At 64.0% G+C, this 27,980-nt stretch overlaps 1 protein-coding gene across 7 annotated transcripts; it reads left to right on the forward strand.

Moving 5' to 3' along the window:
- The first annotated feature begins 462 nt into the window (after window positions 1-462).
- RIPOR1 (RHO family interacting cell polarization regulator 1) lies at window positions 463-25,930 on the forward strand. Of its 7 annotated transcripts, XM_038185268.2 has the most exons (23): window positions 463-651; window positions 1,631-1,738; window positions 14,452-14,578; window positions 16,767-16,916; window positions 17,278-17,356; window positions 17,643-17,666; window positions 17,957-18,010; window positions 18,156-18,308; window positions 18,392-18,455; window positions 18,530-18,573; window positions 18,710-18,835; window positions 18,947-19,095; window positions 19,307-19,436; window positions 20,288-21,109; window positions 21,278-21,417; window positions 21,772-21,946; window positions 22,097-22,232; window positions 22,312-22,473; window positions 22,553-22,711; window positions 23,057-23,253; window positions 23,335-23,418; window positions 23,829-23,919; window positions 24,964-25,930. In XM_038185268.2, exons 3-23 carry the CDS (start codon window positions 14,478-14,480, stop codon window positions 25,059-25,061), a joined length of 3,138 nt encoding a protein of 1,045 aa, XP_038041196.2. In that variant the 5' UTR covers window positions 463-651; window positions 1,631-1,738; window positions 14,452-14,477; the 3' UTR covers window positions 25,062-25,930. The 7 variants fall into 7 exon arrangements, with proteins under 7 accessions (XP_038041196.2, XP_071899993.1, XP_038041194.2 ...); XM_072043892.1 differs by lacking the exons at window positions 463-651; window positions 1,631-1,738 and adding an exon at window positions 5,566-5,680; XM_038185266.2 differs by lacking the exons at window positions 463-651; window positions 1,631-1,738 and adding an exon at window positions 6,850-7,071.
- Window positions 25,931-27,980: the final 2,050 nt, after the last annotated feature.

Raw genomic sequence — 27,980 nt, forward strand, 5'->3', positions numbered from 1 at the left:
GGCAAGCCGGGACAGAGCAAGGAGGATTTAGGATCCACCTGCATTTAGCAGCTTAAAGTGGGATGTCCTTGATCCATCTCTACCCTGCAGCTGTAGGACAGGTGCACACTGGGCTGCAGCATTGCCCACCCCATAGCGGGCACATCCGCAGAGGACCCAGCCCCAAAGAAATTAAGGGATTTGGCCTTGCAGGTGGTGGCACTGCAGTGCTGGGTTAGAAGAGCGGGGTGCTGAGGCTGTCTCCTAAGAGCACACCCTGGGGCAGCAAGGACCCGCTTCCCAGGGTCTCCCACCTGCTCTGAAAGACCAAAAGACACCCGGAGCTGGGGCCAAACATGCCCATGGGAAGGATCAGGGCAGATCCCGCAGCCAGGTGGGGCAAAAGAGAGGGGCAGGGCTGCTCCTGCGGCGGGTCGGATGGCCCCAGCTCTGGGAGGTGGAGCAGCAGGAGGCAGCTCAGGGCCAGCAGCACACGAGGAAGCGCCGGGACAGCCAGCACAGCCGGTCTCAGCAGCTCCAGACCTTCGCCGGTGGGGGGAGGACCAGGAGCAGAAGCAGCCGGAGCTGCATGGACCTCAGCCAGCACCTGGAGATCCCGTCGGAGTGAGTCTGCATCTCCTTCCAGCCCCAAGAGCTCTTCGCCCTGCCGAGGTGCGGGTGCTGCCCATGGCACGAGGGACGGGGCAGCGGGACGGTCGCAATGGGGACACCCCACGGTGCTGCGCTCCCAAAGCTTGGAGCCCCAGTGACCGTCCCCAGCTGGGAGGGTTGGAGATCACCTGGGGGGGACCTGGAGGGTGCCAGGACGAGCAGGGGAGGGTGCTGGGTGCAGGAGGAAGGCAGCTTGGCAGGAAGCACGTCCCGAGGAAGCCGAGTGGTGCCAGCAGATAATGCGCCCGGGCTTCCTCCTGCACCACCGCAGCAGCGGGGTTGGGTCTGCCGGCCGCTATCTGGCCCTGCAGCCCCACCAGCGTGGCCCCCCTCTTGTTGCATTATTAGCAGCAGCTCGCCCATCCCCACCTCGTGCTTAACCCGCTGCTGCCTGCCCCGCTGCCCTCTGTCCCTTTGGCCGCGGGCTGGAGGCTCCGTGGTGGCTCGAGGACGGTGCCAGGAGCTCGCCGCTGGCTTTGCCTGCTTGGGGACCAGCATCTTCCCTGGCCACGCTGCGTCCCCAGGGGGTTCCTTCCTGGCACCCCCACCACGGGAGGGTGCTGACTGGCAGCGAGGGAAGGTCCTGAAGGGCTTAGCTATCTGTGGTTGCCTCGCTGTTGTCTCTCCCTGCTGTGAGCTGCCCGGTGTTTCCTTTGGAAGCCCCCTGGGGAGCTCCATGGGGCAGCCTCGCGACGCTTCCCGCGCCCGGCTTTGCACAGATGTAGCTCAAGCACCTGGTGAGCAGTGCGGAGGAAATCCGTCGTGGGGGAACAGAACCACAACATTGCTCCAGCTCCACTTAAAGAGCCAGGACTGAGCTGCGCCGCAGGGGCTCTGGAGGAGACTTTTTTTTTTTTTTTCTGCTTGTGGATCCTTGGATAAGGAAAAATTCAGTAATTGCAGCGTTCTCCAGATAACCTTGTTCTCCTGCAACTGAGCTCTGCCCAATTGTCCCCCTCCCCATCTTCTTGTTTGGCAGGGAGAGGACCTCAGTCTCCTATCGGCACAGCCTACCCCTCCATGCTGCAGCTGTGTCCTCCAGTGCTGCGCTGAGCGCTGGTGCCCAGGGGGCCAGGCAGGAGCCAAGGTACGTCACCAGCCACCGGCGGCCCCGGGGACACCGTGGGGACTGCACATCAAGCCAAAGCAAGAGGGCTGCAGGGCCCAGACAGCACCCTGGGGTGCTGGGCAGGGTGGGACCTTTGGGGCGTGCAGGGTGCAGGATGGACATGTAGTGCAGGAAAGGTCTGGGGAAGCTGGGCAGGGTCCTGCTGGGGCACAACCACTGCTTGGATCTTCCATGTGCTGGGGGCTATGGGGCAGCGCCGTGCTCAGCCCCGGGCAGGAGGTGGTTTGCTGGAGCCCCCAGTCCCCTGCACATCACCACCCAAACACATCAGGGCGACCCCTCTGCAAACCCAGGGGACGGGGACTGGTGCAGGGACTTCAGGGGTGTCCCCGGAGAGCAGCAGGTGCCCATCCCGTGGTTTCTGTCGCAGCCTTTGCTGGAGACATGGAGCAGAATGGCCAAGGAGCCAGGAAGCTCCAGGGTTGGTGTCACAGCACCTCCTGCTGCCCCCTTGCCTCCATCAGCATCTCCCACCCTGTGCCCTTCCCTTCCACCCCACAACGTGCCCCACGGGTTGGCCCCGCTGGCCCAGGGACGTCCATGCCAGTGATGTTCTCACGTTGCCTCCCTGCCCCTGGACTGGGTTTTCATCCCCACCAGCACCGTGTTTTGGCAGCTCAGCTTGTCTTTCTCTCCAGTGCTCCAGTGTCCCCCTCCTTGGAGCCAGGGAAGTGGCGCTGGGGAGGAGCTTGGCTTCTCCTGTTTGTTATTACAGGATAAAGTTACCCTTTAAAGCAGAGCCAGCGCTGTCAGGGCTGCATACCATCCGGGAACATCGCTTGTTCCCAGAGGCTCCGATTCTCTTCTTGTGCTCGCTCGGAGCCACCACGCTCCCAGCCCCGGGCACAGAGAGGGGGGCATGGGTGGGGGGATCTGAGAAGGTGCTTGGAGGCTTCTCCTCCCACCCTGCGGGGACCGAGAGCAGGGAAGGCTCTCCATGAGCAGGAGAGCTCTCCTGGCTCTGGGGCGCATGGGGAAACAGAGACAAAAAAGCAAGAGCCGGGGGGCAGTGGAAGGGCAGGAGCAGCGTGTCCTCGCTCAGCATGCAACTGGGAGGGCTGGTGCCAGATCCAGAGGTGTCCTGGCAGGGGTCGGTGTTTTTGGGGGCTTGAGCTGGGGGCCGGCCCCTTGGAGCTCAGCAGTGACGTGTGCGCGGGGTGGAGGGGAAGGAAACGGAGCTGGGGGGGTTTCCTGCAGAGCTCCTGCACCTTCTGTGCTGCCGCAGATGTCTCCAAGCCGGGCGGGGAGCCCAGACCCCGTGCAACCCAAGCAACCCACTGCTGGCAGGGTGACACCGGCCCTGACACGGAGTCGTCCCCGGCAGGACGATGAGAGGCAGCACGTGCCAACAGCCAGCGTGTGGCACATAAAGGAGCTGGGACCTGGTGGCACCAAAACATGTGTCACAGGTGTGTGAGGCCCCTGGATATGCAGGGGGCCCCCAGGGAGCAGGGGAGCATCGGCTGCGGTGGGAGGGCAGGGTCCGTGCTGGTGGCACGTGTCCCCACGCTGCCCCTGCCCCACCATGAGGACAGGGAAGCAATGGGGCAAAATCGCCCAGAAATTTGGGTGATTTCCAGCGCTGGAGGTTTTCAAGACTGGACCAAGCTCAGAGCAGGGAGATGTGGGCCAGCCCTGGCCACTAGCACATGGCTCGTGTGCTTTTTCCAAGGAACTTTTGTACCAGGCAGCTGTGGCTGTGTGAGTGTGGGCGGTGGAGACGGGGCTGCCTTCACCAGGCTCCTTGCATCTGTGAAGGGCTGGCATGAGCCTGGAAGCATCCATGAAGCCGGGGATAGCCCGATGCCTGTCCCTGCCGTGTGCTGGGATCACTCAGAAGCCTCCTTGCTCCATGACGTGCTCTCACTCGCATCAGGAGCACAAAAAATCGGGTGTTTATGTGCCTTGTTGCATGGTCCGGGCTGGTGGAGCCGTGGTGCGGCAGGGACAGGAGATGGTTACAGCCGCTTCCTATTGCCCTGCAGCTTGCTCATCCGTTCTCATTTCCTTAACCCATGTCCCAGTGCGTTGTTATTTCATTCGGAGGGCAGGGATTATTTGCTGAAGGCTGGGGGTTGCTGCTGGGGGTGCTCTCACGTATCTCCGGCCGCTCTGGGAGACCAAAGCGGGGCTGCCTGAGCTGTGCCTGGGCTCTCAGCGACCCAGAGCCGAGCCCAGCACGATGCCAAGTGCCTGGGCTTGCAGGAGAGCGCGTGCTGGTCTTGTGCATGACCTCAGCCTTCCTGCTCGGTGCGGGACAGGCCCTCAGGGGCTGCAGGAATCCTCTGAATCACAAATACTTTCGGCGTGATTACGCCAGGGCGTGAGACGTTTCCTACGGCGCCGAGGTGGGGACGGCGTGCGGGAGACATCACGGAGCTGGCGTCTGGTCAGCCCTGTGCCTGTCCCCTCCAGTGTGCCTGTCCCCTGGAGATGCTGCCTGCTGTCCTCCTGGGGTGGATCTGCTGCAGATCTGCCAGCTCTAGGGTTTCTGTTTTTGCTGCAGGGCTCTGTTTTGGGTGCCAGCTTGCCCGGCACAGTCTGGCCGAGCTGGCCGGGTTTCCAGCAGGGCTCGGAGGAGCTCGGCCAGCCGTGAGTCAGCCGGGGCTGCAAAGCTGGTTGCTCACACTGCCCCAGCACCCTCCTGCCTCCGTTAACTCCTTCCCAGATCAGGCTCCTCCACCACCACGCACCCGGAGGAGCCGGGAGCCTGCAGCTGTGCCAGCTCATCTCGCAGCGTGGGGCTCGTGGACGAGGCACCTTGCTGTGGGGCATGGCTGAGGTGAACCGTGGCTGCCCTGCACGAGCAGCTGGATGTCCCGGCGTGAGGTTTCGGGTGCTGGAGGCTCCGTCCTGCACCGCTCCAGCGCAGAGCAAGAATGCAGAGCATGCAGCTGCTCCGGGGCGTACGTGGAGCGAGGCATGGAGCCAAGCCCTGGCCTCGTGCCCTCTGGAGAGAGGGGAGAGGAGGACGTGGCTCGAGGCCCAGCCTCCACTGAGAAGAGCGATTCGGGGGAAAGAAAGCCTCCACGTGTTTGTCCATGCCATGGATGCATCTCGGAGGGCTCGCTGCTGGCTGATGGACGCTGTGCCTCCTTAAAGCCAGGGCTGGTGCTTCGAGGAGCAGCCAGGTTGAGGTTGAGGTTGACTGGGACCTCCAGAGGCCACTTGGTCGAGCCCCCTGCTAAAACAGGGCCACCTCGTGCTGTGAGGGTGTGGGCGAGCTGTGCTGTGCTCGCCAGCCCTCTGAGCCAGCTGCTGACCTGCGGGGACAACTGGAGGTGCCGTGCGGAGCAGCTGCGGGGGGCAGTTGCAGACCGAATTCACAGCTGCCGTGCCGGGGCGGTGGCAGCTGCCTGAGTTTGCAGCGAGCCTGGAAATCCATGGGCCAAAGTGCTGAGCTGGTGCTGGCACTGCTGGGACTGGAAGCACTCTGAGGATGACCCATGTGTGCTGAGAGCTTCCTCCAAGTGCTCTGCAGGGTCTTCTTCCCTCCATGATTTTTTTTTTTTGGTGAGGACCCCAGCAGGGAGGCCAGCAGAGCATCTGCCAGGGGCAGGTCCCCTGAGCTCAGCAGGGCACCCGTGCTTGCACTTTGAAGGTCCACACATCCCTCTGAGCATCCACACATCCCTCTGAGCATCCACACGTCCCCCTGAGCTGTGTCAGAAGGGGACAGCAGTTTCCTGCCTTCCCCTGATTAAATTTGCTCCCCCAAGCGCGTGGCTGCCCTTGGAGAGCTTTTGGAGGTGGGCAAGGCAGAGACACCATCCGCAAAGTGTGGGTGGGATCCACGCGGGATGCGACCCATCCCAGATGCTGTCACAGCTGGCGAGGAGGTGCTCAGTGTGCCAGGACCATCCTGGAGGGACAGACACCGCATGGCACCGGAGCTTTCAGGTGGGTTGATTGATCCCCATGCTTCTGTCCAGTTCTCTCCATGCCTGGTTTGGTTTTTCCTTTGATCCAAGGGTCCCGCTGTCCTCTCTGCCACATTTTCTCCGCCGCTCCTTCCACACAACCTTGAGAGCTGGGACACCTGGCTTCCCGCAGGCTGTCCTCAGCAGAGCCCCCCCGGCTCCACGTCTCCACTCTGCGGCACTGCTCCGCTCCTCGGCGGCCCCAGGAGAGCGGTGGTGGCGCAGCGATTTCCCTGTGGCAGATATTGCCCTGCTCTGCTGAGCTCCGCGACGTGGCAAGGAGCTCATTAGCGCTTTGGGGTTGCAGGGCTCGCTGGAGCACTGCGCTGTCTTGTCCTTGCTCCGCGGACGTCTCGCCGGGGCCCAAAAGGCAGCAGTCCCACTTAAAAGTGGGTCGGTTTGGGTGGATCTAGGACAAGCAGAGAACAGTGGGTTTGTGATATGGGGGGGAGTGGGGTTCGTCCGCCCTGCAGATGTTCCTGGGGGCGGATGGAGGAGGTGGAGGAGATGCCACTGTGGAGATGGCAGTGGCTTTTAGGGCACGGAGCGCAGGGTACGGCCCGTGGCAAGGGGCACCCACGGTGGGGCCGCCTTCCTCAGGGTGCTGGGGGGCTCCTGCCCTGCGGATGCTGGTGGAGAGGGAGGCTGTGGGTCCGTGCCTGTGCTGTCCCCTGGCAGAACGGGATTGCTCTGTGGTCTGTGGGTGGGCAGGAAAGTGGCAAGGTCCCCAAGTGACAGCAGAGCTGGGCTCAGGTCTCCGCCACCGACTGACCGTGCGGGTCACATCCCTTCCCCTCCCCGAGGTGCTGTCCCCTCGGCCTGCACGTGCTTGGAGCTGGAGCCCAGGGGGCTGTGGTGGCCTGACCGTGGTGGCAGGGGGCTCCATCCACCGGTGGGGACACGCCGGGCACGGGTGCCAGAAGCAGCACGCAGGGCCACCAACACCAGTGCCATGCGAGCTGTCCCCGGGCTCCTTGGTGGGCATGGGCTGGTGGGGGCCCATCGGGGTCCGTGGGGACGCTCGTCCTCACCCTGTCGCGGTGGCGGTGGTGGTCACGGTGGTGGCGGTGTCACCGGTGGTGGTGTCACCGGTGGTGGTGGTGTCACCGGTGGCGGTGACGGCGGTGGCTCCTCGGGGAGGGCCGGCGGGGGAGGCGCTCGGTGGCTCCGCCATTGGCGCCGTCCGTGCCGTGGTTTCCTGCCGAAATCACATGGCTCTGGCGTTTCCATGGAGAGTGGCCGGGGTGGGCGCTGCCAAGCGCCTCTGAGCCTTCCCTGCCTGCTCCCCGTCCATGGGAGAGGAACAAAGGCGATGCGCCCAGCCAGGCCTGCTCTTGCCGCCCGCGCCGTCCCCCGCCTCTCCTGGGACATGTGAGTGCCACCCGGCCCCGTGGCGGGGGGCTCCGTGGCGGGGTCTCGCCCTCAGCTGGTCCCCGTTGGGGTGGGGACAAGGACAGGGCTCGGGGGCTCCGTCCCCGGGTCCGGACGGAGGCGCTGAGGGTGGGTTGGGGGCTCCGCCACCACCGGGCGCGTGGGCCGAGCGCTCGGGGACAAGGGGACAAGGGGACGGCGGTGACAGCGGTGACACCGGCTGCCCACATCGGGGCTGCCCACATTGGGGTGGGGGTCTGGGGCTGAGGGGACGAGGGGCTGAGGGGCTGAGGTCCTGTCCTGCCCCACGGGGCTGCGGCAGAGCCCGGTGCTGGGTCCTGGCGTGCCGGGTGCCGGCCATGGCTGGGGGCTGCTTCCTCCTCCTCCTCCTCCTCCTCCTCTGGGCAATGGAGGGAGGAATGCTCGGAGGAATTAATGAGACAGATCTGGCTTTGTTGCGGGCCCCATCCTCCTATCTCCCGGCCCTGCCAAGAAATCCTTTGGGAAGCCAAGCGCCGTTAACCCCTTCCCTGCTGCAGCACAGGGCTGGGCTGTGCCCCGGCCCCATATGGATCCGGACATGGCACCCTTGTGGCCATCAAGGGGACCTGGCGTGTCCCACCAGCCCTTATTCCCGGCCGTGGTGGCTGGTGGAGGTCCCCGAGGCTTTGCCACGTTCCCGGGGCAGGGGACAGCTCGGTGGGGTGGGAGCCGGGGTGCCCCATGCTGTCCCCACATAGCAGGGGTGCAGGGACCTGCGGGAGCTGACGCGTGGCTCTGGGCTGTGTCCTCGCCGTGCTCCCCAGGGGGACATCCCAGCGGGGTGCCTGGGGGGACCTGGGGCTGCGTGCCCCCAAAATGCCCTTGTGTCGGGCTCCAGCTCCGCTGGTGCAGGCTGTGACGGGCACGCTGCCATGCCCCGCAGCGGAGAACCAGGTTTTGGGGCCCCAGTCAGGGCAGGGCAGTTGTCCCCGCTGTCCCTGGGGGGGACATGGAGCGGTGAAGCCCCAGCTTTGTGTGGGTGGAGGCCGCTGCAGGGCTGCTCCCACCGCCCATCTCCCCGGCTTGTGCTTTGGGGCTATTTATAGGGCTGCCGTTTATATCTGCGCTATTTCTGCCCCGCATGGGGAAGGCGCGAGGAAGTGACGGAGAGGGCTCCAGCCTGCTGTGCCCAACCCACCGGGGACGATTCTGTCACCAGCATTGTCACCCCCTGCCCCCTCCTTGCGTCTCCCCCATGCCCACCAGCTCGGGTGGCAGCAGCTCCTTTCCCAGCCCCTTGCCGTGCCTGTGCTGTCCCCAGAAAGGGGCTGAAATATCTCCCCCATCACCTCAGCCTTTGTCTAATTGCTGCTGGTGCCAGCGGGGGACCCCGCTCCCTGGGCAGGTGGCCTTGGAGCTTGCTCCTCTGTCACACGCTGCGGTGGTGCTGGGGGCAGCAGGGAGCCGCCTGGGGATGTTCCCGTGTTTGGTGCAGCTTCCTCGGCCTGCCAGGACCCAGCCCGTGGCCGTGTCTCCACTGCTTGGGATTTAAGGTTGCGTCTGGATGCCCCTGCACCCTTGAGGGGGTGACATTTACCCCGTGGCTCTTGCCATGGCCTGATCCAAGGGATCTCCCACCTCGATCCCTGCACCTTGCGTTTGGAGACGCCTCGTTTGGGATGGGGGAGGCTCGGGGCAGCTCTCCATGCCCAGGAGAGGAGCAGACAGAGGGGACACCCCATGGAAATCATCCCTGTGGGGTGCCGTACCCACATCCCGGGGGTCTTTTGGTGGTCTCCCAGCGGGTGCTGTGCCTTCGCTGCCTGCGTTACGGCCGCCCACCCTCCGCAGGGAGTCGGCGTTGAGCTTTAATGAGGACAAACGAGCTGGCACGGGCCGGGGCTGCGGGCGCACTGCCTGGGCGTGTGCCGGGCACTAGCCCCATGCGGCTGCCAGTGAGGCCGTGCATGAGGTCAGCCTCGATGATGCTGCAGCCTCCCTGCTCCGTGGGGAGCTCTGTGGGGGTGAAGGGTCCTGCGTGGCCTCCTGGTGCATCCTTTTTGGGGGTTCTGCAGGGCCGGGAGAGATGGGGGGGATCTCACCGCGCCTCGGGGCTGGGCTCTGCTCCGTGCCCGTGTCACTGGAGAGGAGGCTGCGGGCAGGAGGGTGACAAGACATTTCTGTTGCCAGCTCCCTGGCGTGGAGGCCTTCCCCTGCAGCAAGCACCAGGATGTTTTCGGCAGGCTGCTGGCTGCTGCTGGGGGAAACGTCCCCCAGATGCCACCTCCCCGCAATTCCGTGTGGCACGGGGGTGGCAGGGGGCACCGGTAGCGCCCCAGTGCTGTGAGCACCCCGTAAAGGCTCTGCCCTGATGCTTTTCATCCTGAACCTTGCCTGACCTCCCTCTAAAAGCAGCAGCAAACAGGAAGGGAGCCGGGGAGGGAGGCGTCTCTTCCTGCCGTGGTGACGGCAGCCTTTTCCAGCCGGGATGGGGCCGGGCTGCTCCAGCCTCCTCCTTCAGAGCTGGGGCTACGGCCAGACAAAGGCCAGGACCCAGGCAGGGACCTGTGGCCCCAAGGTGGGTCACATCTGTGCCACGGGCAGGCTGCAGGGTCCCCTTGCTGTGGGATGCTCTCCAGGGACAGAGACTCGAGTTTCTCTTGCCCTTAGGCTCAGCACTGCTCCGCAAAGGACTTTTCCCTGTCCTTGCACCTCTGCTGCCCCTTGGGATCTGGAGACCCGTGGGAACGCAGCCTGTTCTGGCTCACCGTTCATGCCCTGCTGATTTTAGTGCCGAATTCCTACACGGAGTGAAGTGCCTGGGGAGAAACCCCACGTTGTTACGGGTACCACAGCCATGCCCTTTGGTCCCCACGTGGGAATTGCACCCAGCATCTTCCCAGAGCCCTGCGAGGAGCTCCTTGCTGAAGCCAGCTTCTCCGAGACACGGGCTAGGAAAGCCTGGGCCAGGAAATCCTTTCCCCTGGCAGCTGCTGCGTGTGGTGTCCGCGTAGGGCGCACTGTCCCATGCTGCGGGACACCCACAGAAAGCTTCAAAATTAAACAAAACAAAGCAAAGCAAACAGAACAGCCATCCAGAAGAGAGCAGCAGCGACGTGCGCACTGCGCTGGGCTCATTGAAGGGGCCCCTTCCCCGTGGAGGGGACGGACGGACGGACAGGCGGACGTCCTCCCTTCCCCGGACCTTGAGTCACGGCCGGGGGCCGCGGCAGGGCCGTGATGTCAGCCTGTGGGCAGGGGAAGCGTGGGAGGGGACAGCCGCCCGGGGCAGCCCTCGCCGCGGCCCCGCGCACCCCAGCGGCATGAGAGCCAGCCCCACGCCGCCGCCCGCAGCGCCCCGCCGGACGGGGGACGCATCCCACCATGAACGGCAAGCAGAAAGGTACCGAGCGCCCGCCGAGGGCTTGGAGGAGCTTTCACCCCGCTCTCAAATCACCTGGGGAGCTGGGAGCCTCCGAGACACCAAAACGTGGCCGGAGCGGGGTGAGGGGGACGTGGATCAGGGCTTGGGTTGTGAGCGTCTTTCTGGGTTGGGGAAGTTTAGGATAAGGTGCTCCGTGCCGTGGGGAGGAGATGTGGGGCTGTGGGGATGCTGGTTCCATTCCCCGTGGCCCTACAGAGAGCTCAGATGTGCAGCAAATGTGGTGCTCGGGAGCTCGAGTGTCCCCACCGCTCAGCAGACTCTGGTAATTTGGGGGGTGGCGAGATGGGGGGGGCCTGAGGTTTGCAGGGCGATGTGGCCGGGCTTTTGGGGTCTTTTTTGGGCGAGGGACTGCACCCTGCTTGCCGCGGGGAGCAGAGCTGTCCCTGCTGGGGTAGCAGGGATGGGTGTCTGTGACCTGAGGGGTGGCTGTCACGACGTGGTGTCGTGATAGGTATGGGGTGGTCTAGGACCTGCCAACCCCACAGCAGGGGGGTCCTGGGGCCCCTTCCCTACGCAGGGACCACGTTTCCCTGGCAGGATTTGGTGGGGAGCAGCTGGTGCCCAGCACGGCACCCTGGAGAGGAGCAGGTTGGGGTGAAGGAGGTGTTTGGGACCTCTGCAAGGTTCTGCCAACCCCACCAGCATCCTCCAAGAGGCACTCGGGGAGCAGAGCCCCGTGAGCTCTGCTCAGTGCCCCCGAGAAGGCTCGCAGCCCTCTCCAGAGCAGGAGCAGGGGCTGGTGCCCCTTGGAGGTGCCCCTTGGCACCCCCCTCTAGGAGCCCGTGGGTGCCCCGGGATGTCACCGTGTCCCCCCCTCCCGTAGTGAGCCCTGCCCTGCCCTTCCTTGGGGACGCTCCGAGGGGTAAATAAGCACTTCCTCCAATTCTTCCCATTCGCAGCTCCTTCCCTTTCCTGCCTCCCTCCCGCTCAAGGAGCCGGCCAGCGAGGGCGGACGCCGGCACCATGCGGGTGCCAGCGGGGTCTGCGGCTCTGGCCGGGGGCTGTGACCCGTAGCACCGGGATTTTCTCTCCCGGCTGAGTCACAGGGGGGCTACGGTGCCGCTCACGGTTTCTGACTCATCCCTCTCCCAAAGCTGATCCCCCCCTTGGCGTGCCATGGGCTGGGCTGGGGGCAGGCAGGGAAGGGGCCCCGGAGAGGCAGAGCGTGGAGGAGGTCAGAGCAGAGGCGGCTCCCAGGCCCTGTGCTGAGCCCCGGATGCTCCCATCCTCCGAGCTGGGGCGGGAAGGAGGAGGCAGAGCGTGGCCAAACGCTGTCCCAAGCCGGAAAGGGGCTGGCGGGGGGCCGGGGCGTGCGTGTGGGTTCAGGCAGCAGGGACGCAGCTGTGCAAACAAGGGCGCAGTGGCTGGGGTGGAGGGAACGGCGCCAAACTCCCGCGTTTGCAGGCTCCAAAGGTTTTCCCTGCGGTGCACCCTGCTAGCAAGGGTGAGCTCGCCCCAAGGTGCCCTTGCTGGGGTGCCCTGAAGTGCCCGGGGAGGTGGGTGCACCCCGCTGGTGCTCCAGCTGGGCTGTGGGTGCCAGCCCTGGGGGTTCAGGGGGACGGAGGGCTCCGCGCTGGCCACCTTTGGGTGCGATGTGTCCGGCCGTGGCAGTGGGGTTGGGGGCTCGGAAGGAGCCGGTTTGTGTTCCTGGGGCGTCTCGAGCTCCTGGGGTGTTGATAAACTCGAAAGAGCGACCTGAGGCTGGTGTCTGAGTGTCAGAAACAGAAACCAGCTGGGACCAACCCAGCCGGTTGGACTGCCCCCTCCGTGCGCCGTGCTGCGCCGGAGGAAGCTGGTAGCAGCATTCTTGGTGTCCGAATCATCTGGAGAACACCAGGCACCGGGACGGGGGCTGGAGAGCCCACGGGGAGGGCTCCGGCGCTCCCCGCCGCCCTCGGCACGGCTGGCAACACCGCCATCCTCGGCCCTACCGGCTGCCTCCGCGGGCAGGGCTGGACAGAACGACAGGGACAGACGGACGGACAGACAGACAGACAGGCTCCTGGGCTGGTGCTCCGTGGCAGGGGAGAGCTGAGGGCGCTCCGGGACTCGGGCACGGCGGCGAGGTGCGAAAGCTTCGTCAGGAGGCGGCTTCGTTAGCGCTGTAATTAGGGGCAGGGGGCGGGGGCTTTGTGGGGTTGGCAGGGCTCCGTGGGGCCGCTCAGCTTCGGGGCTTGTTCTCAGAGGGCTTGTGCAGTGGGCTCAGCTGGTGGCGGGGACACGAGCGGGTCGGTGTCCCCCTTGGTGCTGCTCTCCCTGCGCTGAGGGGCTCCAGACCACCGTGGGCAAGATGCCGGGGCCAGCTGCCCCTTCCGTGCCCCGGGCTCTGCTCTGCGCTGCCAGTACCAGGTACCTCTTATCTCGGTAATGTCAGGAATGCACCGCGCTGGGGCTTCCCCTGCTCCGCGGGAGGAGTGTGCCAGGAACAGACCCCCCCGTGCCCAGCTCGACGCCTGCCTGCGCCAGGCGTGAGCATCCGCCGTGGGCAGGGGGAGGATGGGGTTCGTGGGGCATCCCCCTCCTGGCTACGTGGGGTGCTGGAGGTGCTGGGGGAAATCCCTGGGATGTCGCAATGTGGGGAGAGCGTTGGGATGGGATGAGGACACCGGTCCCTGGGCTGGGGCACAGGGACGTGGTGCTGGCAGTGGCCACAGCTTGTGGCAGCGCTCCTGGACCTGATGCTCGAAGGCAGGAGCACGTCCCAGCTGCTTGAGGCTCCTTGAGGGATTTGGAGAGACATCAGGCATCAATCCATCCTGGGGAGTTGTGCTGCTGAAAGGCATTGCCCCTGTGACACCCCCAGCATCCTTCCCCTGCGCAGTACCCGCACACCCCGGTGCCCGATGCCCCTCCTGAGAGCCCCCACGCTGCGGTGTGGGCAGCAGCAGTGCCACGGGCCTTGCTCGCTCAGTGGGGAGCAGATTAAACAGCCCTGCAGAGGGTAATCTGCCCGGGCCCTGCAGGGATTACAGCTCCTCCTAATGAGCTTAATTGGGACAGTGTTGTCCTGGAGACTGCAGGGACCGGCACCAAGGTAACGCCGAGGCTGTGGGACCCGCAGAGCCGCTCGGCTTGGACCGAGCAACGAGGGGGGGACGTGGATCTCCTGCCTCCCATCTCTGCTCGCCCTGGGAGCTGAGAACACCCCGGCTCACCCTGGTGCTCGAGGAGGTTGGGGCATGGCTTTGCGGCGGCTGAGCAGGTGCGTGGGGACTTTGAGGCCAGGCTGCAGGGCTCTGCGGCACCAGGGGAGGCTTCACCTGGCCATGGAGGTGCCCCAGGCCCAGGCTGGTGACACCGGGCTCCCCAGCCTCTGCTTGAGGACTGTGTGTGGTTGTTTACCTCTGGCAGTGGCCGGGAAGGCAGCGATGCTCTCCATGGTGCAGGGTGGCAGTGGGGTCCAGGCCCTGGTGCTCAAAAATCTGCTTCGTCCTGCCCAAGGCGCGCATCTGGCATTGCCCTGGGGACAGGAGGCAGTTTTGGGGCTTCTGTGGTGGCTGCAGGGACTTCCCAGGGTCCCAGGAGGGGCAGGGAATGGCTCTGCCTTTCCTTTCCCGATGCAGAGCTCCTGGAAAGGGCCGGGGAGTTTCCAAAGCACTTTGTTGTCCATGGGTTTCCATCCTGCTCGCCGGAGCGAGAGGAAGTCAGCATGGAGACGGCAAAGGGCCGGGCAGCAGGGTCCGGCCCCGCGCCCTTCCTGCCCTGGTGGCGAGGTGGCCGGGGTGGCTGGGGGACAGAGGGACACCTCTGGGGACCAACTGGGGCTCAGGAGGCTGGCCGTGATGTTGGGCACTGGGCATCAGCCTCTTCCCGTGGCTCACACGGGGCCGTGCGGGGACATATCCAGGTGCCGCGGCCACCCTGCTGCGTGGGTGCCACCGCTGTCCCCAGCCTCAGTGGCACCCTGCCTGTGCGCACTGCTGCTGCTCACCCCGCTGTCTCATGCCCTGCAGGGAGGCCCTCCAGGTCGCACTCGACGATGTCGCTGTCTGCGCGCCCGCAGCGCCGAGTCCTCGTCGCCAAGATCAATAGGAGCCAGTCGTTCGCCGGAGTGAACTCGACAGCCGACCGGCCCTTCAGGTAGGAGAAAGGTGCTGGCGCTGCGAGGGATGGGGACAGGGACGGGGACAGCACTGGTGGCAGGGCCCGAGGTGCTGCCCCTTCCTGCTGCACCTCCTGCAGGGACCCTCGTGGTACCCAGGGGATGTTGCTCCGGGGGCTGCGGGGAGCGTTGAGGCCAGATGGGACCCTGAGTCCGTCCCCAACCTTCATCTGTCCCCGTCCCAGCCGGGAGGAAGGGCCCTGCTGTTGGAGCACGGCGGGGGCAGGCAGATCACGATGGTCCTCAGGAAGTCCTCGAGGGTTTCCCTGTGACCATCCCGTCATGTTTAATGCCTGCGGTGAAGGAGCTGGTGTGGTTTGGAAGCTTTGTGTCTCGACCGCCTCGACGTCCTGTGGCTGCGAGTTTCTCTGTTTGAGTGCCGGCGTGACTCAGGGCTTCCTCTGGGTCATGGCAAACCCGTTGCTGGAAGGTTTTCCTGGCTGCTCCATGAGCTCCGCTGTGAGGAGCGGTGAGCAGAAGGTCCCTGCTTCACCTCTCTGCTGCTGCTGATTTTATGGGACCCATTGTATGGTTCCCCCTTGGCCAAACCTCATGCCAAGGGGAGCCACCCCAGGTGCTGCTCAGCCCTGCACCCTCTGCTCCTTTCCCAGCTCCTCACGGGGAGGGAGCTGCGGGTGCGTCTCGGGACAGGCATGCCATGGGTTTGGGTTGTGGCATTTTAATCCTTTTGATCCCATTTCCATGCTCCTTACCTCCCAGTGCACCCAGCACCTCCCAGCCAGGACAGACAGCCGGCTGGCAGGGGGAAGGAGTGCCGAGAGGGAGCCAGGCTCCAGCAGCACCTCCAGGAGCCTTGCCAGGCTGTGGGCACCACAGCGGGGTGGGCACAGGGCTGGGCAGAGCTTCCCCTAAAATCCTAATAGAATAGGATTCTATTCTTATCTGGCCACCAGCACGCCTCTCTGGATCTGGGGGTGCTGGAGTGGCAAGGAAGCGATGGGGAGACGGTCATGGTGCCCAGGGCCCTGGAGGATGAGAATGAGGAGGGATGGCTGTGGAAAACAAGCACTTTCCCATTGCGCTGGCTTGATATGAGGCCAAGACATTCGCTTTCCCCTACCAGTGTTTCGGGGAAGTTTTTTGGCCGCTCCTCCAAGGAGCTGCACAGGATGGGAGGTCCGGCCCAGGACGGTGCTGGTGGCACGGCCACTCTGGAGGGCGGAAGGGAAGATCCGGCCCTGGCGCTGCTGGAGGGGCCGGGGAGTGATGGTTGCACAAGGCAGGAAGGGCGGTGTTGGGGTGGCAGGAGAGATGTCCCTGCTCCCTGTGGCTGTGCCGATGAGGGGGTGACAGGCTCCTCGTCCCCACGTTGCTCCTGTGCTGACACCGGCTGCGGTCCCTCTCTGTAACCCCACAGTGGCAACCTGGGGTGCTGACGAGAGCTTGGTGACCCTCTGGGGGATGGCCAGGGCTGGAGATGTCCCCATGGCCACTTCATGAGCACAGCTTGGCTCCAGGAGGTGCAAGTTTGCCTTTGTTCCCCCTAAAAGGAGCCTGTGATCCCACAGAGGCATCCCCATGGCCAGCATCTCCAACCCCTCTGAGATGGGTTTAGCTCCCTGCTGTCCTCCACCATGAGCTAAGCAGATGCTTCCTTGTCCTCCGTGTCCACTTTGGGGTGGCCAAATACATCCAGGGGCCATTCTCCCTCCTCGCTTTCCCATCTGCCTTGGCAGTGAGGTCTGACGGGGCTTCACGGGGGGGCTGAGCGGGCACAGGACTGACCTCGGTGCCTGTGGACCGCGCATCCCAGCTGGCCGCTCTGCAGCAGGGGCGCACGAAGCGCTTCTCCTCCCTGCGTGCGGGGTGCCCGAGTGGCCACCAAACGTCTGCATCGCTCCTTTTGGCCCCGCTGCTTCCTCCAGCAGCCAGGAGGATGCTGTGGGCGCGGGGTGGGAGCCGTCGGGGCGAGGGCGCGTGGGGCAGGCGGCCCCGCAGCCCTGCACAGCCCCGTCTCGCCCGGCCCCGCTGGCCGGTTAGACTGGCTGCCAGCGAGTCGTGGGAGAGGCAGGCAGGTCCGGACGGAGCTCCTGGGACCTGGCCTCTTTTCCAGAGCTCTCTGTCGCGAGACAGAGGGTGCCCAGGGGGACCCCGGCACTGCAGGCTCACCCTGACCGCGCCGGCTCTGCCTGCCTGTCTCGCCAGGAACCTCTCGCCCTTCACGCCCACCGTCTCCCGCAAGACTGGCTCCAGGGTCAGTAGGATGTTCTCAATGTCCCACAAATCCCCGCCACCCAAGGTGCCTCAGCCCAACCGCCTGGACGAGGTGTACGAAGCGCTCAAGAAGGGCTTGACGTAAGTGCTGGGCCCCCCCACGGATGGGTGGTTGGAGTCAGGGAGCCTCCACGGGTGTCTGTGGGTCCCCCGTGGCCAGCTGGGCATGGGTTTGGGGTGGCAGCCACCCAGCAGGGACACGCCAGCTTTCCTGCTCCTGCACAAGAACTGTGTGGGGAATGGGAGTGTGAGTCCCAGTGTCCCAGAGCATGAGGGATGCAGTGGCATCACCTCCCCAAGACCGTCCCCGTCTGGGGTGTGCCCAGTGCTGCAGCAGTGCCCCTGCTCACATCCCACGTGGGCTCCCTTGCTGGGGTGGGGAACGGAGTGTGGGGCTTGGTGGCATGGTTCCAGACTCACCCCACGGTGCTGGTGTCCCCAGAGCCTACCTGGAGGTGCACCAGCTGGAACTGGAGAAGCTCAGCACCCAGATCCGTGAGTCCAAGAGGAATTCGCGCTTGGTGAGTGACGCTGGGAAGCCTCACGGGGTTGTGGTCACAGCTGGGACTTCGTTTAGCTGTGCCCCAGCTCCCAGCCTGCTTCTGTGGGGACATCAGGGGCCAGCCCGGGCTCTGGTGTTGGGCTGCACGGGGCTCCTGTCCTGCTGCCATGCACTCCCCAGCCCTGGCTGGGTGCTGCATGTCCATGCTGACATGCTATGGGTGACGGGTGCGCCGTGTGCCAGGGCTCTTTGGGTGGGCAGAGCTGGCTTCGTGCTGCGTCTTATCCCTCTCCTCTCTCCTCCAGGGCTTCCTCTACGATCTGGATAAGGTAAGCGGGAGCGGTGCCCCGTCCCCCTTGCCTCCCCACATCCCAGTGCCAGGGATGTGCCGCTGTCAGCCCCTTCCCTGCTTGTGCTCCCCCTTCTACTGCCCTCCTTCCCCTGGGTGGCCGGGGCTGGGGCTCTGTGGCAGGGTGGCAGGGGACAACACAGAGACCGCTGGTGGCTTGTAGCCCTCTTCTTGGGACATGTCCTAGCTGCAGCATGAGCACGGAGCAGGGCCGTGTCCTGTCCAGCTCCTCTTGGGGAGCCTCTCACGCCATCTCCTCTGTTTTTCCAGCAAGTGAAGTCGATTGAACGCTTTCTGCGTCGCCTGGAGTTTCATGCTAGCAAGGTAGGAGCTGGGGAGCGGGTTGGGCTTTGGTCTTTGGGCCTCCATGTGGCACAGGGACTGGGAGACCTCCTCAAGAAGCCACTATCTCTGCCTGCTGCTTGTCCCCCTGCCCCTCACGGCACCTCTCTCTGGCCTGTCCTTGCAGATCGACGAGCTCTACGAAGCCTACTGCATCCAGCGGCGGCTCCGCGATGGGGCCCACAACATGGTCAAGGCTTACAGCACGGGCTCGCCGGGCAGCCGAGAGGCACGCGAGAGCCTGGCTGAGGCCAGCAAAGGCTACAAGGAGTACACGGAGGTCAGGCAGTGGGCGCTGGGTGGGCTGGGAGGGTGCCGACACCGCGGGCTGTGGGTGACGGGAGCTCTGTCCCTTGTCCCCAGAACATGTGCCTGCTGGAGAGCGAGCTGGAGAGCCAGCTGGGGGAGTTCCACGTCCGGATGAAAGGTAACACGGCCCTCCACAGCCCCGGCCCTACACCCGCACATCTTGTCCTGACGTCCCTCTGCCTTCTCTTGCAGGGCTGGCAGGTTTCGCCCGGCTCTGCGCTGGTGACCAGTACGAGGTGCGTGGGGCTCTGGGCTTACGGACGGGGATCTGCTCTCCTCCCTCCCTGCGGTCCTCGCTGTACCTGGGAGAAATGTGTGGGGTTTGTCCTAGGTGCCACTGCCCCCATCCCTATGTCTCTGCTCCTTCCCCAGATCTTCATGAAGTATGGGCGGCAGCGGTGGAAGCTGCGGGGGCGCATCGAGGTGAACAGCAAGCAGGTGTGGGACAGCGAGGAGATGGTTTTCTTGCCTCTCATCACCGAGTTCCTCTCCATCAAGGTATGGGGCCCTGCAGGGAGGGCAGCACTGGGACCTGGTGGGGGATCAGGGGTGCTGCATGCACAGCTGCCAGGGGGCTCGTCTCATCCTCTCCTCCTCCTCCTTCTACAGGTGACGGAGCTCAAGAGCCTGGCCAACCACGTGGTGGTGGGCAACGTGTCCTGTGAGACCAAGGACCTCTTCGCGGCTCTCCCCCAAGTGGTGGCTGTGGATATCAATGACTTGGGTACCCTCAAACTCAGCCTGGAGGTGACCTGGAAGTGAGTACCCCAGCAGGCTTTGCTGGTAGCGCGTGGCAGGGCTGGGGACCCACAGCTGGCCTGCCTTGAGCTTTCACCCATCCCAAAACCTGGCTGCAATTCTGGAAAGCCACAACTGGTGTGATGTCCAACACCCTCCTGCTCACTGCAGAGCAGGGTCGAGACCTCCTGTCTTGGGAAGCTCCCCTCACCTCCCTGCTCTCCTCCGCAGCCCCTTCGACAAGGATGACCAGCCCTCGGCAGCCAGCAGCGTCAACAAGGCCTCCACGGTGAACAAGCGCTTCTCCACCTACAACCAGAGCCCTCCCGACACGCCGTCCCTGCGGGAGCAGGCTTTCTACGTAAGTTCAGGGCCACGTGGAGCTGCCTGTGGCTGGGGCAAGGTGGCCCTCGGTGGGATCTGCTTCGTTGAGTCGAGCTTGCCAGGAGAAGTCCCGATGGGTGGCACAGCTTGGGGACAAGGGCGGGCAGACCTGCCCCGGAGCTCTGCTCCATCCGTCCCACCACGGCCCCCGGCACCGGCCCTCCAACCCTCACAGCTCCTCTTCTCTCTGCCCAAGAGCCCGGCGCGGGCAGCCGACAAGCACGGCTGGTCCTTGTTGGACATCTTTCGGGAGACACTCTTGGAGAAGCTGTCTCGGAGCTGCTCCTGCGGCGACGTCTCCTCGGTCGAGCTCAGGAGATGGCCGCGGCCGGGCCGCGTAAGTGCGAGGGCTGGTGCCGGCCTGTAGCGTAGCCCAGTGGCGTGGCCGTCCTGTCCTGCCGTAGCGTAGCCGCTCCTCGTCTCCTACTCGCCCGTGAGTAGAAGGCCTTGGCCGTGTCCCTGCTGGTGGCCGTGCTGTGCTGTGCCGTGCCGTGGCGGCGCTAAGGTGGCGCGGTGCCGGCGCGGCGCTGGTGTGAGGTTGGCTGGGGTGACGCTGGTGTGATGTTGTTGACATCGCCTTGATGTCATCGTGGTGTCATGACATCATCATGACATCATCATGACATCATCATGACATCACCGTGATGGCGGTGCTGCCCTCTGTGGGCTGGTGGTGGGGCTGTCACTCTCCTTGCAGCCGAGGCCTCCCCGTGGTGGTGTCGCGCCCGCCGTGCTGGGTGCCGCCGGCTGGAAGGGGCAGCAGCGTGCTGAGGGACGCCACTTGCATGGCCTCGGTGCCTCCTGACACCTCCTCATCCCCTTCCACAGAACATGCTGCGGCGCCAGGAGGAGCTGGAGAATGGCACGGCCTGGTCCATCTCCTCCGAGTCCTCGGACGACTCCTCCAGCCCCCAGCTGTCGGGCAGCGCCCGCCACGCCGCCAAGCCCATCGTGCAGCCCGAGGTGCAGGCCTCGGCCCCTGCCATCGAGATCTCCTTCTCCCAGCAGCAAGAGGAGGCCGGGGCTGGCGGCGGTGTCCCCGCCGGGCCGGCTCTGCCAGGGCACTCAGAGGAGCAGGGTGGCCGCAAGAAGGACCCAGTGGCCAACGGGCACGTGCCCTACGCCCGGACTCTCAGCCACATCAGTGAAGCCAGCGTGGATGCGAGCATGGAGGCCAAGGCTGCGGAGAGCCCGTGGGAGCCCTCTCCCAGCCCAGAGGACCACGGCGCGGGCGAGCCAGATGCGGACTCCCTCCCTGGCGCCTCAAATTCGGTGCCAGAGGGCTGGGCAGGGCAGGACAGTGGCCCCGAGGCCAAGCCCCGTGCCGTGGTGGCGTGGGCTGAGACTTGCGAGACGGAGGCCGAGCCGGTGGCAAGCCCGGCACCCAGCCCGGCACCGGCACAGGAGGTTTGCAGCAGTGAGGTCCCCACGCTGGCCGCGGTGCTGGCACAAGCCCCCGCCGAAGAGGAGCCCGTCCTCACCCCACACGTGGCCGCCAGCCCCCCAGCAGTCCCACGGGTGAAGGCCGTGGACTCAGGGCTGGAGGAAGCCATCAGCCTCCTGGCCTCAGCGCTGGATGACTATCGGGGACAGTTCCCAGAGCTGCAGCCGCTGGAACGGGAGCTCAAACACCTGGAGGAGATCCTGCTGGTGAGGAGGCTCAGGAGGAGGCCACAAGAGTGGTTGGGGACAAGGGGCAAGGGTGGTGGGGCTGTCCCTGATGGCAGTGACCAGGGATGAGGGTGGTGGGGTCACTTTGGCTGCCTTGCCAAGACCCGTCCGTGCCAAGACCCATCCATGCCATCCTTTCCTCCACAGCACAAGCAGGGTGTGTTCCTCAGCCGGGCCTCGAGCATCAGCCTCACGGTGGAGCACGCTCTGGAGAGCTTCAGCTTCCTCAACACCTCGGACATGGAGGACTCAGAGGGCTCCGAGGAGGATGCTCTCCAGGACGAGAGGTGGGCAACAGGAATGGGGCCTGGGGCAGGATGAGGCCCTGGGGCAGTGGGGATGGGGGTGCCCAGTTCTGGTGGGGTGCCTCCACCCCAGCACTTCTAGGTGGGCTCATCTCAGCTGGGAACAGTCCCAGCTCATAAAGGAGAAGGATCTGGCCCTGCTGGGGACACCCCATGTCTCCATGGAGACTTGGGTGCCTTGTGATCCTGGGACCGATTCCTTTGTCCAGTCCTGAGTAGCTGTGTTACTGTAGGTCCTACAAAAACTGCCCAGTGTTGCCCCCGCAGCAGGGGGTGAGGAAGGGCTGGATCCAGGCTCTCTGCACTGACCTGGCTCGATCTCTCCCTGGTTTTTAGGAGGGCCAGCAGAGCCCGGCGTGTGAGCAGGGCCCCCAGCGCCGGTGAGGTGGGAGCAGACGACACCGGGACATGCAGTGGCTCCGACGGCAGTGCCGACCCCATGAGCACCGGCAATGAGTTTCTGGATAAGGCCCTGGTGCTTCACCTCCACAACTGCAACCGCCTGCTGCTGGTGAGAACAGGGGCTGGGGCACGGCGGTGGGGTTGGCCATGGCTCCCTGCAGCTTCTGGCCCCGATAAACCCCCCGGAGATGTCTCGCTGTGCTGGGATCTGGGCGCTGCGCTCCGATCCTAAAGTCCTCGGCGTGCCTGTGTCTTGCAGAAGCTGGGCACCTTCGGGCCCCTGCGGTGCCACGAGATGTACGCCCTGGACAGGCTGCTGCGGGAGGCGCAGGTGCTGGAGATCGTGTGCCAGCTGACGGAGGAGCGACTGGAAGCAGCCACCTCTGCTGCCGGAGGTAAAGGCGGCGCGGGGCCGGGCGGGCAGGAGGTGGCAGCCCCCCACCAGAGGAGGCTTGACAGCCCCTGCCCCCGCAGTGGTGCAGTTCTCCACACGGAAGGATGGGGTGCTGCCCCTTTGGGACCGCTGCGTGGAGCTGCCCAACATCTACACCTGCCCCGTGGAGCGGTTCCTGCAGGTGCTCAGCGCCCAGTACGCAGCGCCCGTCAACGAGAGGAACCCGGGACTGGCTGATGCAGGTGAGCCCGTGGGATTTGGGGAGGGAGCCTCCAGTACAAGGTGTCTGAGGCACAGCCTGACCCCGTCCCTGCCCCGCAGTGTGTGTGAAGCTGGTGGAGGATGTGCTGAACCGGCGGCTGCCCCGGCGGCCCGGCGGCACCCAAGGCGAGCAGGTCACCATCTTCCAGTACTGGAGCCACTTTGAGTCCCTTGGCGCCCTGGTGCTCGACACCTACGTGATGGAGCTGGCGGAGGAAGGTGGGTGCCCTCCTGCCCTCACAAAACCCTGGCTTGGGGTTCCCAGCCCTGAGTATGGGGTGCCAGAGGCCATGCTGTAGGGTGTGCAGCACCTCCACATGCCACGAGCCATCACCCAGACGCTCCCCCATCGCTGGGGTGGACCCAATCCATTACTGGTGCACAGCCCCCTCCCACGCTGCCTCCCTGGGCACCCTCTGGACCTTACAGGTCCCCAGCATCGCAGCTCGGTGCCCCAGCAGCAGGGCACTGCCCCTGGTCACCCTGTGTGAGGTCCCTGTGCCTGCTGTGGGGAGGGAGGCAGGGGCGAGCAGGCTGGCAGTGCTCACCCGGCTGTCCCCGCAGTGCTGCTGGCGCAGAACCTCAACTCGGACGACCAGGACGTGGTGCTTCGGGCGCTGAAGCGCGTGCCCGAGGGCCGCCTGAAGAAGGAAGGGCTGAAGGCGCTGAGCCTGCTCCTCGTGGAGGGCAACAGCAAGGTGGTGAGCGCCGTGTCGGCCCAGCTCCGCAGCCTGGCAGAAAACCCCCGCTTTCGCCAGCGGGTACGTCGCGGCCGGGAGGGGAGGAGGTGGGCTCCAGGGATGCTGCCCGAGTGATGGCACCAACCCTTTGCTCTACCCCAGGCCCTGGTGTGCTACCTGGACCAGCTGGAGGATGAGGAGGTGCAGACGCGCGTGGCCGGGTGCGCGGCGCTAGGCTGCCTCAAGGTGAGAGGGGTGTGGGGAGGAGTAGCAGAGCTCGTGGGTCATTTATTTTCAAAGCTGGGCTGGCCACGGGGTGGATGAAGAGGAATCTACGTGCCCAGGGCAGCCCAGCAGTGCCCCAGTGGTCTCTGCACGCCCTCTTGCTGCTGGGAGAAAGGAGCTGGTGGTGCCCAAAACTTGCCAGAGAACCAGGCAGGGGCACCGGGAAGGAAAAAGGGAAGGGACACAGTCAAGGGATTTTGCTGTCCAGGGCTGGGCTGGAGGAAGGAGAGCTCCATGGGGACTTGGGGACTTGCCGTGCCAGCCTGGGTCCTGCCATGGGGACCTGGGAACCCGTGCTGCCTTCCCCTCCCGTCTATGCCCACATGGATGGTGCTGCCAGCAGTGCTCAGCCCTTTTCCCTTCTCCCGCAGGCCAAGGAGAGCATCGAGCAGCTGGTTTACCTGTGCCAAACCGACAAGGAGCCCGTGCGGGAGGCAGCCAAGCAGAGCCTGATGCTGTGCGGTGAGTGTCCTGCGGCACCCCTGCTCCCTCCACGCTCACAGCTCCCTCCATGCCCCCAAGGGGCACCTCCAAGCCCCACGCTGCCCGCGGGAGAAGATGACCTGCTCTGGTCCCTGCCTACCCCACGCTCTGGCTCATGGTGCCCCAAGCTCTGCGGGGCGAGAGCAGGCTGGCGGTGGGCAGCGAGGGCCAGGAGTCTTGCGGCCGCAGTGCTAAGCGTGGTTGTTATTTATTATTTGCTAGATGGCACTGAGAGAACCATCTGAGTGGGTTTCTAGGCCTCCAGGTCGCGGCAGCTGCTGCACAGGTTGGGACACGTGAGCCGTCCTCGTCCCCCAAGTCCCCGCTCCTGCCGCTTTGCTCACGAATGTCTCCGTCTTAGAGCCTGTCAGCCGTGTCACGTTTTGGAGTCTGTGTGTCTTGGTTGTCCGTAGCGCCCACCCCCGTGGCACCGCCGGCACACGTAGGTGCCCCGTGTCCTGTGTCCCAGCAGACTGTCCACGTCCCCAGCTCCTGCTGGGGCTGGCCGCTGTGTGCAGATTTGTGTGCGGGGCTGCCCGGCAAAGATCCCCGAGCCGGCTTGTGGTGTGGACGTGTGCATCCCTGTGTTTATGTGGGGGTCCTGGCGAGCCCTCGGGGGTCCCCGTGTGAGTGCATGCAGATGTGCACAGCTGTTTGGGGTGCTGTTTGGCACAGCCCCGAGCCCTGGCTGTCCGCGAGCATGTGGGGCCAGCAGCCAGTGCTCCTGGAGCTGAGCTGCGGGTGATCCCTGCCCCGTGTGGGCACGGGCATGGCAGACAGGTGAAGAACAGGACTTGCAGCATCAGAATTGGGGGCTCTGGGGGCTTTTAGAGCCTGATCCTGGCTGGGACCTGTCCAAGGAGAACAGGAAAAGTCTCTGCTCTGTGTCTGAACCACACTGGCTCAGCTCTGCCGGGCATTAGCCACATTTTCCTTAAAGGCCAGGGAGGGCAGATGGGGACAAGCAACCTCCAGAGCTTCTGCAGTTTGCTTTGCTTCACTGACCACAGCGTGTGCTTGCAGGGGAAGATGGCAAATCAGCCCACCGGCGGCTGGAGGAGACCCTGGACAGCCTCCCGAGGATCTTCGCGCCAGCCAGCATGGCCAGTACAGCTTTCTGAGACGCCGCACGAAGCCACCCGCCACCCCTCGAGGCCAAAGGCACCGCTGGGCTACCTGGGCTTGCACGGACTGGGCCCAGCCGGGAGCCAGCAGCCCCCAGCTCGCGGCAGCACAGCGCAGTATTACCCCCGCCGGCAGCTGGCCGCGGCCGCACACTGCCTTACGGAGCACCGCTTCCCCTGCCCCCAAAACGCCGGCCGTGCGGGGTGCCACGTAGGCACCCCCAGGCGAGGAAGAAGAGGGGGGGGGCTCGCCGCACGTCCCACCCTTCGATTGCTATTTAAAATACACGAGGAAACCGCCCTTCCTGCCCCGGCAGGGAGACGTACTGGATTTCTCTGCCTCCTGCCTTCCCGTCGTGCGAGGGCACGTGCCCTCTCCCGGGAGGAGCTGCACTTTGGAAACGACGCCGTTTCTTTCCAGGAGTCGCCTGGGCTGTGGGGACCGCTGCCCTTCGCCGGCCTGGAAGTCCCCAGGACTTAAATAAAAATGAAAGATGAGATATTAATATATTCTGCTGGCGTTTCTTCTTTCCAGCTCCACGTGCTCCTGTCCCTCTCCCCGGTGGCGGCTGCAGGGAGCGTAGTGAGGTAACGGCCCCAGCCCAGAGCCCTTCCTGCCCTGCTGGGAAGCGCTGTGGAGGGCAGGGGCAGGAGGAGTGACAGAGGGACAGACGGACGGACGGACAGAAGCTGCCACCTTTTTTTTTTTTTTTTGGTTTTATTTTATTTTTTATTTACAGATTTTTGCAGAAAAACGAAAGCAAAAAATCCTTTTCTATAATGTCTCTATAAATCTATATATAATGTAATTACAGAGAATGACTAATTTTGATTTTAAACCAGAAATAAAAACAAACCTTTAATGAGCCGTGGTGTCGCTGTGTGGGTGTTTCTCCGGCCCCGATGCCACGGGGCAGTGCGAGCTACTGCCGGGCCGGGAGGGGTTTCGGGGGATGATTGGGATTTCTGCCTGCTCCCACGGTGTGCCGTGCCGTCCTGCCCTCCAGGGATCCCATCACGGTGGTGATTTAAACACTGCTTCCAGTGTCATCTTTGCAAACGCACCTTGGTTCAGCTGTCCGTCAGGGGATTGCTTCTGGGCCGGCTCAGCTGGGTGTTTCTCCAGCGTTTGGCAAGCTGAGGATTGACACTGGCCTTTGGCCTCACCCAGAGGAGGGCAGGAGTCTCTTTTCAAGCGGCGGAAGGAGTTTCCACACTGCCTGAGCTTTGCAGGAGTTCCTGAGATGCTGCAAAACCTTGGCTGCTGGGCACAGGAAGCAGAGGCAGAGCAGGGTTGTGGCAGAGCTGGTGCCCGGCACAGGGAGCCACGATCTGCCCTCAGAGAAGGGAGGTGGCTGCTGGCACGGCGGGCTTGGGGACATCCCAGAAATGAGGATGACATCCCCCTGGAGCACTGCCGCTATTCCCGGGGCAGCCCTGGTTTCTACTCTGTTTTGTGCCTGTGGCATGATCCCAGGTAACGGAGCCAGTCAGAGCTCGCGCAGCTGAGCTAGGTTCTGAAATCCATCCCCATCGGGGATTTGGGACTTCTTGGGTTTCCTCCGATGGCAGCAGAGGTAGGAACCACCATGGCCAGCTCCATCAGCACCTCCCTGGGTTTCTCAGCAAGCCCCAGCCTCCGGGTCCTCTGTCCTCACTAACAACCCTTTGCTAGGCTGCCTCAGACCCCGGCACTGCTGAGGACCAGAGCATCCTGGAGGTAGAAAGTGGCCCAGACTACTTCTACCTTTGGTGTTGTTTCTTTTTCCCCTGAGCAACCCCTTGGAATAAGAACAGCCCCGTGCTGCAGTGGCCAGGGCCATGCATTCACTTCACTCATCTACGGGGGTGTTCTCCGTGCCCTGCCAAGCCCTTCCAGGACAAGCTGCACCTTGGCTGCAGAGACCTGAGCAGGAAAGCAGCCTTCTGTCAGAGCCGGCAGGGTGCTGCACGTCAGGACAAAATGACTCTGGAGCTCCTAGGAAGAACCTCTTGTATGTATTTCAGGGGCTACAAAAATATTTGGAGGAAAAAATGTAATTTAGGGATGTATTTCCCATCCCCTTGCTCTGAACGGGTCCGTTCCAGCACCCAAGGACCTACTGGTGATGTCCATCCCCACAGATGCTGCCAGGTCACCTGGAAACACAGAACCACCACTTCAGCTGGAATAAACTCCTAAGAGGCTTCTCCTTTGGGCAGCACTCACGTAAAGCACTCACTGCAGTTTGCATCCTGCTCATCTATTTTTTTTTTTTATTATTTTTTTTTTATTATTATTTTTTTTTTTATTATTTTTTTTTGAGGGCTGCCGAGGAGCAGGACAGCCATCACGAGAAGCAGCGGCCTGAGAGGAAGGTGAGGACCAAACTTCTCCCTTCAGGACTCCATGTGTCCTCCAGCCCTTGTGCAGGAACCTCACTGCTTCGTGGGACGAGCTCTCCGGGCTGGATGCTGCGCCGCAGAGCACATTTTGCAGCAGCACATTTGCTCTTTCAAAGGAGACAGTGTTCCAGCACCACGTTTGTCAGCCAAATCTGTGTCAGCGCTTAAAATCTCTCTCCCTCACGGACGTGCGTGCGCTCGGCAGCACCAATGCCTGCTGCAGCTCCTTGCTTTTCTTGTGTGAGCTGCAGTCCGTGGGAGGGTGTCTCTGTCATGGTTACATTCGCCATGTGCTCTGGGATCTAGAAAGATTTTCCTTTCCCCCATTTGCTGCTGTTTTCTTCAAGCCAGAACGACCCCACTGCCACTTCGGGGTGTCACAAGCTCTGATTGACCCTCGTGCCCAAGAAATGACTCAAATTTTGATGCTCGGCCTTATTTAGGAGGGGAGAGGGGCTGCAGTTTGGGATACTCCTGCTTGAGCAGTCTCAGATTTGGAGCTATCACCTGGTATGGAAACCGCGTTTCCAA

The sequence above is a fragment of the Anas platyrhynchos genome, chromosome 12 (assembly GCF_047663525.1).
Source record: "Anas platyrhynchos isolate ZD024472 breed Pekin duck chromosome 12, IASCAAS_PekinDuck_T2T, whole genome shotgun sequence".
In the NCBI taxonomy this organism is placed as follows: Eukaryota; Metazoa; Chordata; class Aves; order Anseriformes; family Anatidae; genus Anas; species Anas platyrhynchos.

What these genes read in the sequence shown, in the direction of transcription:
- RIPOR1 (XM_038185264.2), top strand. Translation starts at nt 10,377, where the DNA reads ATGAGAGCCAGCCCCACGCCGCCGCCCGCAGCGCCCCGCCGGACGGGG. An exon ending in ACTGCAACCGCCTGCTGCTG is followed by an intron (nt 21,947 to 22,096) that starts GTGAGAACAGGG and finishes TGTGTCTTGCAG; the next exon opens with AAGCTGGGCACCTTCGGGCC. An exon ending in GCAGAGCCTGATGCTGTGCG is followed by an intron (nt 23,920 to 24,963) that starts GTGAGTGTCCTG and finishes GTGTGCTTGCAG; the next exon opens with GGGAAGATGGCAAATCAGCC.